Source organism: Aquila chrysaetos, chromosome 10, assembly GCF_900496995.4.
Source record: "Aquila chrysaetos chrysaetos chromosome 10, bAquChr1.4, whole genome shotgun sequence".
In the NCBI taxonomy this organism is placed as follows: domain Eukaryota; kingdom Metazoa; phylum Chordata; class Aves; order Accipitriformes; family Accipitridae; genus Aquila; species Aquila chrysaetos.
In genome coordinates, this window is record NC_044013.1 from 35,937,435 (window position 1) to 35,951,870 (window position 14,436).

The 14,436-nt window shown below is 52.7% G+C and overlaps 1 protein-coding gene across 7 annotated transcripts in view; it reads right to left on the reverse strand.

Moving 5' to 3' along the window:
• Window positions 1–13,834, reverse strand: part of DTX2 (deltex E3 ubiquitin ligase 2) — a 41,481-nt gene extending 27,647 nt beyond the window's left edge. Inside the window, exons 1-3 of one of the 7 annotated variants that reach the window (XM_030028493.2) lie at window positions 13,746–13,834; window positions 7,108–7,496; window positions 1,753–2,338 (exon numbers count right to left, since the gene is read on the reverse strand). In XM_030028493.2, coding sequence (XP_029884353.1) covers window positions 1,753–2,338; window positions 7,108–7,414 — 893 coding nt within the window. In that variant the 5' untranslated portion in view covers window positions 7,415–7,496; window positions 13,746–13,834. Of the gene's footprint in view, window positions 1–1,752; window positions 2,339–7,107; window positions 7,497–8,071; window positions 8,091–10,640; window positions 12,463–13,108; window positions 13,467–13,745 lie in introns of those variants that run through there. The other 6 variants (XM_030028494.2, XM_030028491.2, XM_030028492.2 and 3 more) reach the window with 6 other exon arrangements.
• Window positions 13,835–14,436: the final 602 nt, after the last annotated feature.

The window sequence follows — 14,436 nt, forward strand, 5'->3', positions numbered from 1 at the left end:
CCCCTTTAGCTTCTCAGGTGCTCACACAGTGGTTCAGCACCTGGATCGTTTATGGTCAAACGCGTATACTGCTCTGTACACTTCCAGCCATGTACAAACAGAGGGAGCAGTCAGACAGCCCTTGCTTGGTCCTCAGTTTAATGCTGGCAGATACTCAGTGCAAGTATTATCACAGACAGGCCACAAAGACCTCTGCTAGCAAAGGCTTGCATGCAGAAAGAGTTAAGACCCTGAAAGCCGATTAGTGGTGATCTGGCTCGGTTTGGGTGTCTAGGTTTCACAGAGGCCATCCTGCAAGAAGTAGGGAAGTGCCCCACTTCACAAGCATGACACTGATCTCCCCCAGCCCCAAAATCCCTGCTGGAGCCCAGTGCTGCAGCCCCCCTCCAGCCCATGGGGGACAACCGACTGCGGCTTGGCCCAGCAGCCCACGCCATGGAGAGGAGGTGAGCTGTCAGACCACAAGACTCTGCTTTTCATTTAGCCGAAAGGCCCAAAAAGAAATGAAGCCCTCCCTCCCACACCGGTAAGGTGCAAACACAGCCCTCCTTCGACTCCAGCCGCACACCGATGGAAGCTGAAATCCTGTGCTGCGAGATGCACACCAGTTTCAGCCCTGTCAGAGAAGAGCCATGGTGAAAATGGATCAGCAGCCAGCATGGATGACCCAGCCATACAAGCTGGAGTGTTTGATGGATGACAGCTCAACGAACTGAGGAAAACTAGACCTCAACTAGCACCGCAACAACTGCCAGTCCCTCCTTCAAAGTAACTAGCTCCCTCCAGAGAGCCAGAGCCCACCCTGAGCACCCAGCCAGGAGAGGGTCGCTGAAGAAAGATGAAGGGAAAGGACATGGCAAAACCCTCACAAGTCAAGGCTTAGCTGGATTTTAAATCACTTACAGTCCTGCTTGCGCTTCCAGTCCTCCAACATGGCAACGGCAAAGTTCCACAGCACCTCAACACGTGCAAAATGAACCTCTTGCACAATTATCCAGTGGCATCCCTGCTCTGCATCAGCATTTAGCCTGACAAGTAGCCTGGACACCACTCAAATTGCTAGTGTCACTGCATTGACTTCAGATAGAGAAGGATCAATATGGTTCAAGGTATCAAAGGAAGGGGAGAATAAATTACTGATTTGGTTTTCTAAACATCTTCACAATGGATTTAAAAAATCCTTGATCAAATCTGTATCTTAGGGGTTGGTTTTTTTCTGCTTGTTCACCTTAAAAATGTCCAACATGGACTTTCCGATTTTGTCAAGAGAATTCATGAGGTCTCAGCCACACACAGAGAGTCCTGTCATCTTTCCCTGAAGGGGAAGAGCTTTGAACACAGAGCAGTTTTCCACTCTATGTTTATTGCATATTTTGAATTAAATAAGGGTGTTCACAAGTCCCCTTTTCATTCACTCCGTCCCCCTCACAGTTGTTTTTAAGTGTAACCTGAAATACCACCAATCACTATTAATTTTCTTAAACCTGCAGAATCTCAACCTGACCACTTTCTCCAGTGGTTCAGGCAGACTAGTAGACAGAAACTATATTTCAAGTGGGAAAAGGAAGGGGAAAGCAGAGGAGAAGACTTTTCATCCACTGTACTGGACACAAAGGCACAAACCTCTCTCTCCTTCTAGGGAGACCTTTGTAAAGTCCTCTGGGACAGAGAGGCTCCTAGATAACGAAGACCTGAGCACAGCAGGTGTCTTGGACACATGCACAGTATTTAAAGGTGAATTAGGGTCTGTACCTGACTCCGTTAGATGCAGATAGTCCTGTGCTGGGGCCCCCAGTTTGAGGCAAAGCCCAGGTGCTCTGTGCATTGAGTCTCGGTGTTGACCTTGCTCCAGACAAAGTTGGTTTGTTATAGGGCACGAAGCCGACGCTGGAAGAACTTACTGACGCTGTCCTACCAGAAACCTGATGAGTAGCAGAATTGTTGGGAAAGTTTATCATGGAGTGGCGGTAGCGTGTGGTGATGGGACCAGTCCCACTGTTTAGCCAGCACTGCTGGCAAGAACAAGCCACCCCTGTGTGAAGGGGTGCCGAGGAGGCTGTCACCGGGTACGGGGCGTCCAAGCGCCTCTGAACACTGCGACGGAACCTCGTGGTCTTGTTGGTCTGGACTTGAGCCACAAAGTCAACTTCATAGTTGTAGCCCAAGGGTCCAAGATCTACTCGCTGGTGGTTCGTGGCACGGGCTTGTTCCAGGAACACGCAGACGTTCATCTCATAGGGGGACCACCCGCCTTCATCGTTCTGCCACTCCCAGACGATGCCCTGCCCTGCAGCAGAGTCCCCAGGGAAGAGGTGCCTGCGGACGGCCCGCATTGTCCCTGTGTGGGGAGAGGGAGGAAAATAAATAAAATAATTTTGTGAGCAGAGAATTAAGGGGGGGACGTTGTCTCAGGGATTTGTTTCTGCACAGATCTGCGGTGTCTACATCAGGGTGGTCTTCCCCACCTCTCCATCAACAGGGGCACTAACAGACTTTCTCTTCCCAACAGGGCTGGGTTTGCTCATGAAGCTTAGAGAAACGCAATACCCCCAAGATCCCTGTCCCTCTGCCAAATCTGATTGCAGGCTGGCAACAGGTTCAAAAGCTGCTGGGAGGAAGGGTGGGAAAGGAGGGAAGGAGAGAGGATGCAGAGACAGACACACCCGAGCACAAAGGCACAGCAATCACATATGCTGCCCTGACTAAAAAAAAAAAAAAAAAAAAAAAAGGTAAAAAAATTAGGCTGAGGCATAGATCTGGTTAAAAAAAAAACAACTCCCACAGCCTTGACAACAGAGTAACTATAGAGACAGGACACCATCAGGAAGTGCTTTGCAGGAGCGCTTAAGGGGCTAAACGCCTACTTCACTATGCAAGAGTCTGGGTAATTTTGTTCTTGGGGGAGCGGGTGAAGTCCCACAAGGGCAAGGACAAGGACTTTGGAGAGGGGACAGACAGGGCCACCTTTTCCAGGCTCCTGACTGCTGGGAGATACAGCAAGACTAGAGAGAAGACAACGAAGTAACTTGGAAACTGGAGAGAGCAGCTGTTCAGACAAAGGAAGAGAAATGAAAGCCAACACGCTACTCTTGCAAGGGCGGTCGACAGCAACAGCAGGAGCTCGAAATCCCCTGGAAGCCTGGCTCTCCAGGGTGACTTCACTCCTGGTTACTTTATTCTTTTCTTTAAAAAAGAAAAAGCCTAACGAGAGGGAAGCAAGCCACCCAATAGGACAGAAGCTCTGCAACCTCTGCAAAAACAGGTTCCTGCAGCAGGGTCAAAACTGCTGCTGCTGGGAAAATCCTCAGCGGCACTCTGCACTGAGAATGAGGAGCAGGAAACGCCGCGGGGTAAGCAAGTCTGGGGATGCAGGCAGGTGGGGGTGAACAGGGGTGCAGCAAGTCCTTATGACACAGGAGGAGTTCAGAGAAGAACAGCACCGAGAGGGAAAAAAAAAAAAATATAAAATAAAGCCTCCTAAGGGGTCATGTGTTATGACCCTAAGCTCCAGGACCACAGGTAAAAACAGTATCCACACCTATAGCCTGCGGATAACTGCCCCAGGATGTTGCTGGTGGCTCCATGGGGGGCAGGCAATCCAAGCAAGCTCTACACCCAACAAGCACACCCCAAGGAAGAGGGAGGACAGCCCACGTGGGACTCCACACTGACAAAACCCAATTGCTACCTATCTTCAGGCCAGCTGACTGCTGGCTCGAGTACCTCTACCTCACACTGCTGCTATTTCTACCCCATGCTCTTGGGGTACTCCAGAAACTGTTAGGACTTGACTCAAACCATAAGGGCATTAACTGCCTGCTTGCTGCTAAAACTTCTGCTCGACAGCACAAAAATCACATTTCTGCTCCTATCACACTCCCAGGCTTCTTTGTAAATTGTGCTGGTGCTTTCTGCACAGCGCTATGGTCAGACCATAACGAGACCTTGTGCTGGGGTGCAGTATCAGGAAAGACAGATATGAGCTCCAGAGCTGACATAAAGGCTGAGGCTCTCTCAAAGGCAGAATGTGCCAGACCAAGGAACGGCAGGACTCCTGTTTCTGCTGGGGAGCTGAAGTCATTGGGGACTGGAATGGCTTGCCTCAGCCCGTGCCCGGGATGAGCAGCCAGGAAAGGTCCAGCACTTACCCCCAGCCTGCTGCTTCAGTGGCCAGAGCAGCATCAAGCATCCTGCTTATTGCAGAGCAGGACTTTCCAGTGACACCATCCAACAGACAACACCTCATCAGCACACCTAAAAAGCTACTAGCAGCCAGTGAAACACAGCAACCTCCCCTGTAAGAGCTGGGGTTGAACTCCAATGGCTCAACCATGAAGCCCAAGGATTCCTGTGGGACAAGGCCTTCCCCTGGCAGAAGTCAGGGCAGAAGGTGTCAGCAGAACCAAGGCAACCTTCCCCAGCCAGGAATCAATGGGAAAGCAGATGCAAGAGCCAAAAGCAAACTCTAGTGATGACCGCTCCTATCCACAAAGCAAGTCCTGCCATGTTTTAGAAACACAAACCCACGGCCTCAACAAGTAGGCAACGTCAGGGGTGACCCCCTGAGCACAAGGAGGACTGGGGATGACACTGGGCTGGAAGTGAGACGGTGAGAAATGAACTACATTTAGAGATGAGTGCAGGGAACCTGCTCCCAGGAGAAAAAGGGACTACCACAGGTAAAGCAAGGTGTCAGAAAGCCCAGCGGGACACATCTCAGAGGAGATTAAGCAAGCCTGCCTCTACTCCATTGACAGGTCAGAAGCTAAAAGCAGCACAGAGAGGACTTGAGGAGTTTGCAAGCTACCTGTGTTTTTAACGCCCCTAAACAACAGCAGGGAGAAGAGCTTTCAGGATTCAATAGCAAGACCAAAGCCGTGCACTTGGAAAACGTCCCCCTTCCCCCAGGCTGGCAGGGAAATTGGCATTCCTCTCCAGGGTGGGCAAACAGCTGTGGTGAGAGGACAACTCCTGCTGCTCCCTTGCATTCACTCCCAGCTAATGTGCCTCAACCAGCAGCTGAAGCCTGCAGCTAATCCTGCCCGTAAGATCCCCCTGCACAGCTGTCATTCCCCGTTGGTGGGGATGCTGGTCCCGTTAACACTGGCTTCCTGTTATTCTCCCTGGCTTCCTTTGAAGAGCCTATTTGTCTGTCTGATAGCTAATGAGCAGAATACAACAGCCTATTTTTTGCTCTGTTTAAAGATTTTTCATGGGGATGTTTCCTGCAGAGATTCTTTTCTCCAGCACATGACAAAGGTCAGCTGGCTGCTCACTCAGAAAGGTTCAAGTTTAAGGCAGAGCCCTGCAGAGAGAAAAAGCTTTGCTTAGAACTGAGCCATTGAAAGGGGATATGAGAGCATTTCCAATAGTCACGTTGCAGAGCACACAGGTACTTGTGGAGGGAGGCTCACAGATCTGGCCACTCTGATCAGCATCCCTCCGAATCAGTGGGAAATGCTGCAGGAGAGACATGAAGTGGAATCAGCCTTTTTGTTATTAACGACTCAACCACAGATCTTGTCCAAGGAAAGATGAGATCACGCCAGTCAACCTCATTTCCAAAATTGTATTGGGCTGCCCCCAAAAGATGACCAATTCCAAACCATCCTGCAACGGACAATATTCGCTAGGTGTTTTGACATCTTTCACAAGGGTCTAAAGAGATACAAGACCTTTGTGGAGAGACAGCTCCACTTGTGGAGAAGGATGTCCCATTCACACTGGGACACATCTTTCACCCTCCCACAGGCACTCTGCTCACCCTCCCCAAACTGGGCCATTTCCTGACAAGGGACAGCCTGGGACTGCTGCCCACATGTTGGAGCACTGGCTAAAAGGGCAAGAGGCTGGAAGGTTGCTTCACAAGTTAGGCATGAAGAAAACAAGAAACAGCTGCTGATGACAGCTCTGGTGGTCCATGCTGCATTGCTCTAAGCCACAGCCTCAGCGGGGCTTCCAGGTGCCTAAACGGGCCATGCTGAGCAGACCTGCCAAGGCATCCAGCTAAGCAAGCTCCTCACCCAGGACACTGCTAGAAAAACTAATCCTAAGGTCACCAAGTCAGAATAAAAACACGGATGCAGCTGTGATGACCACTTGCATTTGCTTCAACCACTTCCCTTTCCTGTAGGGATTGCCTGATCGTGCAGTTGATTCAAGATATTGTTCACTTATTGCTTAAATTGGCAAGAATCCAGCGCACTGCCCATCTCTAAAGCTTGGGGTGATGCTTGACTGTGTCCTGAGGGGATGGGAGAGATGTTGGCAAAGGAGAAACTGACGCATGGAGAATTTTTCAAAGCAGCCATTCATTCAGGGTGTGTAATTTGGGATATCCCTGGATTTTCCAGAGATGAAGAGCACGCATTCCACCCCTGCCCCCTTTGTAAGCTACAGCTGCTCAGCACATCTGGAGCAAAAGAGGGTAGGAGTCATCTCAGCAAATTCTGAGCTGCTAGCCTCAGTGACCCCAAGAGACAAGATGAGAATGAAAATTAGGTCTTAATCCTGCTATTAAGCCCAGCCCACCCTTCCTCCCTGGGAGGAAGCAAGCCAGCCTCGTACAGCACAAGTGCAGGGAATATTCTGCTGCAGCATTACAGCGTTCTGCGGGGGCTGCAGGCTCTCGCAAAGCAGCTTGCGCAGGGCGGCATGCCAAGGTAAAGCAGCTGGCACTCCAGTTGCAGAGGGAACAAGGGATTCAAACGGGGGGGTCTGAATTGTAAAAAGGCCTTTTTATGCAAGTGGTCTTGAATGGATGTGGGTGGGGGCAGGAAGAAAGTTTCCAGCTCTGAGGGCTCTGGCTCACAAGCTCTGAGCTCCAGAGGTCCCATGATGAGGCTCCTTAAGACATCACTGCCACCTGCCTGCACCCAGCCCTGCAGATTCACGCCAGCCAACATTGATTTTCTCACGTGCTAATATGCTGGGTGGCAGATAGCATCAGGAGAGAAGCAGACATGCCACCCCTCAAAGAACTGCCCAGCAGTGGCAGCAGACAGCAGAGCTTTGTAGGGCGCTCCTACACAGAACGAGGCCCCACTTATCTCCAAGCATACAAGCAGCCTCATCAAAACCCCAGCACGGGCAGGGAAGCTCCCTTACCTGTATCCTGCCGGAACTGCGTCAAGCTTGGGATGTCAATGACGTAGGGGGCCAAGACAGGATCCGCATGTCCCAAAGGGATGCTGCTGACAAGCCCCGACCCCGAACGCCGGCCCTTCTGCTGAGAGGCCTGAAAAACCTGTTCAATGTAGCTGCAGACATTGCCTCGGTACGGCCTCCACCTGCCAAATTCATCCTGCCATTCCCACACCGCCACTGCTGTGGAGTTGCTGCTGTGCCCTGGGGCAGAACCGGGGAGACCGGATGGCCCAGCTGAACTGCTTCCTGCTCCCTGAGCTGCTGCCATGTTCCTCCCTGAGGTCTGGGCACGCCGCGATTGGAAGTGGCAGCTGTGCTGGCTGGCCTTACACCATTTTCTTTTGGGGGACCTGCAGCAAGAAACAAAGAGAGCACACGGAGCTGAGAATGATACCCCAAATCCACCCCACCCTGCATCCATACCACACAAGCCATTTAAGAGAGGGAAACAAGCTCAGCCTTTCACAGAAGATGCTCACTATGCATTTAGACTACATAGAAGTGGATTGGCCTCAAAACCCTCCGGCTGAGGGCAAATGAGGTACTACCACCCACTCCCTGCCAATGCTAGCAACTTTTCTTGCTAACCTAGAGCAAAAACTCTTAGGTGAGACTCTGCTTCCTATGGTTTTGTGGTGGGTTGACCCTGGCTGGATGCCAGGTGCCCACCAAAGCTGCTCTATCACTCCCCCCCTCAGATGGCCAGGGGAGAAAAAATATAACGAAAGGCTCATGAGTCAAGATAAGGACAGGGAGAGATCACTCAGTAATTACTGTCACAGGCAAAACAGACTCGACTTGGGGAAAATTAATTTATTACCAGTCGACCAGAGTAGGGTAATGAGAAATAAAACCAAACCTTAAAACACCTTCCCCCCACCCCTCCCTTCTTCCCAGGCACAGCTTCACTCCTGATTTTCTCTTCCTCCTCCCCCCCAGCAGCACAGGGAGATGGGGAATGGGGCTTGCGGTCAGTTCATCACACGTTGTCTCTGCTGCTCCTTCCTCCTCAGGGGGAGGACTCCTCACTCTTCCCCTGCTCCAGCGTGGGGTCCCTTGCACTGGAGACAGTCCTCCACAAACTTCTCCAACGTGACTCCTTCCCATGGGGCTGCAGTTCTTCACGAACTGCTCCAGCATGGGTCCCTTCCACGGGCTGCAGTCCTTCAGGAACAGACTGCTCCAGTGTGGGTCCCCTGTGGGGTCACAAGTCCTGCCAGCAAACCTGCTCCAGCGTGGGCTCCTCTCTCCATGGGGCCACAGGTCCTGCCAGGAGCCTGCTCCAGCGCAGGCTTCCACGGGGTCACAGCCTCCTTCAGGCGACCACCTGTTCCGGCGTGGGGTCCTCCCCGGGCTGCAGGGGGACAGCCTGCCTCACCATGGTCTTCACCACGGGCTGCAGGGGAATCTCTGCTCTGGCACCTGGAGCACCTCCTCCCCTTCCTTCTTCACTGACCTTGGTGTCTGCAGGGTTGTTTCTCTCACATGTTCTCATTCCTCTCTCCGGCTGCAGTTTCTGTTCTGCAGCAACTTTTTTTCCCTTCTTAAATACGTTATCCCAGAGGCGCTACCACCGTCACTGATGGGCTTGGCCTTGGCCAGCGGTGGGTCTGTCTTGGAGCTGGCTGGCATTGGCTCTGTCGGACATAGGGGAAGCTTCTAGCAGCTTCTCACAGAAGCCACCCCCACTACCAAAACCTTGCCACGCAAACCTAATAGAGAGAGGTTTGCAGCACCAGACACCACCAGAGTCGCTGTAGACCTGCTGCTGATCTGCGTTAGGCCGATCCGTAAGCCCTGACCTGAGTTCAGATGCTCACCAGCCAGGAGCGTGCCAAGGCAAGCAGCCACTCCACACCCCTCTCCACCCGTGCTCAGTGCCAGTCCTGGCAGCGTTACACTCTGAGCACCCCAACGTGAGCTGCCAGCTTGTGAGCAGGAGCTCTCCAAGCACTTGTGCACATGAATGACTTGGTTACACAAGCAGTTCCCAAAATCTTCTCACTGATCTGAGCTTCAGGGCTACAATGCCAGCTCCATTCAGGCTTCTGACCACCTCAGTTTTGATCCAGGATCAGTTCCTTGACTCTTTCTGTGCAGCGTTATACATGCACACAAAGCCAGAAGACAATCCTTTACACACAGTCTGCAAATCACAGTAATGCATATGTTCAGCGTGATCCGAGTGAAGAATGGATGGGAAGGAGTACAAAAGCACCAGGAGGAACACAGGGTGTAATAAACAGCCTGTGCTGAGGGCAGTGATTTAGCAGGTCCTCAAGATTGCAGTATATCTAGCTGCAGCTTCTCAGGTTGGAAAACAAGGAACATCTTGAAACAAGGGACAATGTGCATCAACAGAGACTCAAGACACTAAGAGATGATTTGGGGAAGAACAGAGAATGGGGTAGGAGCCTTAAGACATCCTGCTATAGACACAAAGGGCAGCGAGTAAATCCTAAGGACTCACAAAGACAAAAGATCACCATCACTCTTAGCCCCCAAGGGATGTAAAAATGCAGACCCAAAGCCATCACATGGTTGCCAAGCTGTCCAAGATACACCAGAGGTGATATTTAGCATTCCTTGTCTGCTCTGTCATTGCAAGGAATCCCGTCTAGACCATCTGGACACACTTGTCTTGGTGTCCAAACTCTGGACAACAACTTGGAGATCCCCCTGTTGGTGCTTGTGAGCAGGTGGGTATGACTGTGAATGAGTGAAATTCATTTTGTTTTAAAATAAAGTCACCTTCTTCCTCCTAAGGTCTTATGTCACTGATTGCTCGCTTAACTCCCAGCAGTCAGCAGGGAGCTATGAGCTTCCTTCCTGTCAAATGGAAAAGTTCAGGTCTCCCAAGAGGCAGAGCAGCAGTGGGTGGCTTCCACTGGAGGATGCCATCTGCACAGAGAATGACATCCCTGCTGGATGGGGGAAGATCCCACGCTCCGTGGAGCATCCCATCCATCATGCTTGTGTGGCTTGCTAGCTTAAAAAAGAAAGAAAAAGAGCGAGAGAAGAACAGACACGCCCACATGTCTGCATTTATAAGAGGAAAGCAACACTTTCTCCAGGAATTCACTGTAAATTAGTTTATGAGCTGCTCTGAGATTTTTACAGAACACCCCCAGCTCAACTGGTGTTGGTAACAAACCGCTCCAGATCAGCAAGTGAAGACCCTGGTCTCTCCAACTGATCTTTTCCATGTAATTTGTTCTCCCCTAATGCACCAAGGACAGTTATTATACTGCTGAAAACAGCAAATTAAGACTTGAGGTATCAAACCCAACACCTGCCTCTGCCAGTTCTTTTTATGGCAAGTTTCACACCAACACATCTCCTCCTCAGGGATCGCCAGCACATGTCCGTGCTCAGCTTGGACCACTGTGAGCCAAAGCAGGGCTGCAGGGTTTTCTGTCGTACCCACCTGCATTAGGTGCTCTAAACCCCTAATAGAGAACCAAGACCTTTTTCCCCCCTAAAGTTGTTGTTACCAAATATCCATCTGCACATTCAACAGCCCCAAGCAGAGCAGGAGAGCAGCGGGAGGCTGTTTGGAGGGAGTTGGCGATTCATTTTCCTTCCTTTCTGAAACACAGCAGCAGGAAATGGAAAAAAGAGGGCATCCCAGCAGAAAAGCCGCCTCCTTCACGTACCACCTTGCACTCCCTGGGACACTGGCCGAGAACAGCTGGGTGACAAAAGCCTATTGCTCTCTCCCTCGGATGGCAGCGATGCTTTGAATCCTGGACCACACACAAAGGTACCCAGACTGGCTGCACGTGAACGTCGCGTGCTCCGACATTCGCTTCCCCATCAGAATGGAAAAATATTTCCTGCGCTGGGACTGCTGGTCCAAAGGAGGAGCAAGGGGCGTATTTCAGCCTCCTGCCAGTTCTCGCTGCTGAACGCCGCTCGAGCCAGCAGCTGTTTGCACGGATTGGGAAGCGAGGAATGTGGGAGAGCTTCAGTAAGCCAAAATTACACGAGTCCCTGAGCTAAGGCAAACAAGAGAAAGAAAAGTCCTGAAGTTGCAGTTCCTTTCCCCTCTCCATGAATTCAGCAGCACACAAACATAAAAGCTGAGAAATTCAATACCAGAGCCGCTCGTACAGTTTTCAGCCTACCCCCTTGGGCTGCTGTGTGTGTTACACCAAGGAAGAGAGGGTTTGGGGTCGGCAGCTAGCAGAGCTGTGTGCAGAAGGTTGGCTGCGGCTTGGGATGCGTTACGCATCCCACTTCACCAGCACTGCGTTTTGGATGCTAGCAGCAACAGTTCAGCTGCACCAGCTCCTTCACGCTGGCTCTGTCCTGGGAAGATTGGCAGCCCAGAGAAAGAGTAGCTACACGTCTTTGCTAAAATCCCATGAACTATAACACTTCACCTCGAGCTTTGAAAGTGCCTTGAAAAGCTAAAAGTGATACCAACCCCTAAAAGCTATGTTTATTCAGCAAACAGTCCTGGCTCCAACCAGAAATCCTACGGGCCACCTTGCCGCGAATGAAAACAAAATCCTGACTACTTGAAGTGCAAACTTAAATATTCTGGCCGACAGCCCTCCACTTAAGAGGTAATTTGTAACATGGGCTCAGATCTTGAATTTGGATTTGTTTGGTTGGATCTTTACGCCCTAGCACAACCTCTGAAACGTTTGCCCACATGGCTTTAATCAGGGACTTGGACAGGAAAAGAATTGGGTGCATTTCAGTTGTGTTTCCCAGCAGATTCACTCCCTGCTCCTCAAGCTCCAGCAAATGGTGGTGAGAAAGCTGGGGAGGGGCAGGTGGTAATTAAAGCGTTTGAAAGACATGTTTAATTCTCAGACCTGCTCTACTTCCAGAAAGCAGAGTTTTCTTTCACTTTAAATGTAGGATCTTAAAATTCACGGGTCTGAGATGATTTCTAAAAACACCAAGTCCCTTTTTAAGTCTCTGAGCTGAAATTGCCAGTGCTGATAAAAGTTTAAATGGTATGCCAGCTTGTACCTGGAAAAGAAGGGGCCTCAGGAGCCCTTGAGCTGCGCTGCATTAAAAAAAAAAAAAAAACAAACCACCAGATTGGTAAAACAGAGACTTTTCAGCAGGTTGCTCAGAAAAGAGGGTGCCCAGGAGGGATTTGTTAAGCACCACTAACACCACATGAGATATGGGACTGGAAGGTCTACAAAGAGCCCATGGGAAAAGATTACACACGGATTAGGAGAGCAGATAAAGCACCGTGAGGCAGTGGGGCTGTAATAAGCCCGTGACCCTGCGCAGGGTGCACGACCGGAGCAGCATTACAGGTGCCCTGTGCCACCCTGACCCCAAATCACCCAGCCAGGGCCCCCCGCAGGACCCCCCCCCCCATCGCCTGATCTGCACTTCTGGGCCCAGCACAACCTGAACCGTGAACACAGTGATGCAACAGGGTTTGAAGCTCTTGCCAGGTAACTCATATCTAAACACATCTTCCTGTACATGAGCAGCCAGCACCAACTAGCACACAGCTAGCAGCAACCCAGGAGTAAGAATAGAGCAAGGCAGCAGAGAGGAGATCGCAGTAATAACTCCAACCACGCAGATCAATCTGCCCTCGACACAGTCCTGCCTTCTTCCAGCCTTTACTGATCCTCGCAGCACAAGGTGGCTGGGTTGACAACCAAAAGGGCAGAAGAAATAAAACCCGACCGCTCCAAACCTGGACTCCTTCCATTCAAAACAAGCTTCAAGAGAGTTCCCTTTGGAGGAGAAAATAAAGACTGCAACTGAAGCGGAACAAAGCGTTTGCTTATCAGCTAGGCAGAGGGCTTATTTCAGGCATGAATGAACAGGACAGCCGAGACAGGGAGAAGAGGGCAGGTACCCCTGAACACAGGATCACACCAAACCCGGCCTCCCACTCGCTCCCTCCAGGGTCCTTCTGGGCACCGAGGCAAATTATTTATTTGTGGGGAGGCCGTTTACTTGTGGGGGTGCAAACCTGGCAAGATCTGGAGGGCTCCTCCAGCTTCCCGAAAGCTTCAGCTAGCACCAGGAGGGCTCTTCTTCAGGCAGGTGGCCTGCTTTTAGCCGGACGGCCGGGCCGGATTGCCGGGAAGGGCAAAGCCAAGTCCTGCCGAGGGGAGCTGGTGAGCCAGGGCCAGCCTGGCCGCTCCGCCGCGGTCGCAGGGCCACCGGAGAGTTCAAGCCGACCCCGGCAGCTCTCAGCAGCACCGACAGACCCACCGGAGCCGAGGCAGCCGGACGCCTGCGGGCTTCGACACGGCACCCCCCGGCTTCAAGCACCCGCTTACCCCGGGGGTAAGACCCCCCTCACGGGCCCACCCTGAGCTCCGCAGGGTTTGTCCGGGCGGCACCGATCCTCCCCTCCCCCCCCCCCCACGCCCCGGGCAGCGAAGGAGCGGCCGGGGCCCGGTGAAGCGGCCCGGGCAGGGACAGTGCTGGGCCCGGGGCGGCCGCGCGTCGGTAGTACCGGTCGCTCGGGGCAGGTTCCTCACGGACGGCCCGGGCCCTCCGCTCCAGACGGAGGGAGCTGCCGGCGCTGCCCGACCCCCCCACCCGACCCGACCCGACCCGACCCGACCCGCTGCCCAACCCGGCCCCGCCGCGCCCCTCACCCCGAGTCCCGGCGGCAGCGATTGCTGCGGGGCTGCCGCTTCCCGGCCCGCGGCGGCGGGAGGCAACGCGCATGCGCCCGCGCGGCCGCCTGGGGGATGTAGTGCGGGGGGCGGGGCCGGCAGCGCCCGGAGTGGGCGGGGGAAGAGCGTGAGTGACGGGCGGGGCGGGGGGCGAGCGTGACGGGGGGGGGGGGGCATGCTGGGAGCGGGTGTGGGTGGTACTGGGTGGGAGTGATAGCGTGAGTGAGTGTGGTACTGGGTGTGTGACAGAGCCTTACGGGGGGGAGGTGTGATTCTGGGGGGGTGTGAGCGTGATACTGGGTGTGAGCGTGATAGTGTGCGTGTGAGCGTGTGTCATACTGGGGGTGTGGGATACTGTGAGCGTGATACTGTGCGTGTGTGCGATACTGGGTGCGTGAGTGTGTGTGTGTGTGATACCGTGGGTGGGAGATACTCCGGGTGTGCGATACTGGGTGTGCGATACTGGGGATGAGTGTGACGCCGGGGGTGGGTGTGATACCGTGCACGTGAGCGTGAGCGTGTGTAATACTGGGTGTGTGAGATACTGGGCGCGTGGTACTGTGTGAGTGTGCGTTGCTGCACGTGCGTTGAGTGTGATACTGGGTGTGAGTGTGATACTGGGCGTACATGAGTGTGATGCTGGGATTGTGTGACGTGTGCATGTCTAATG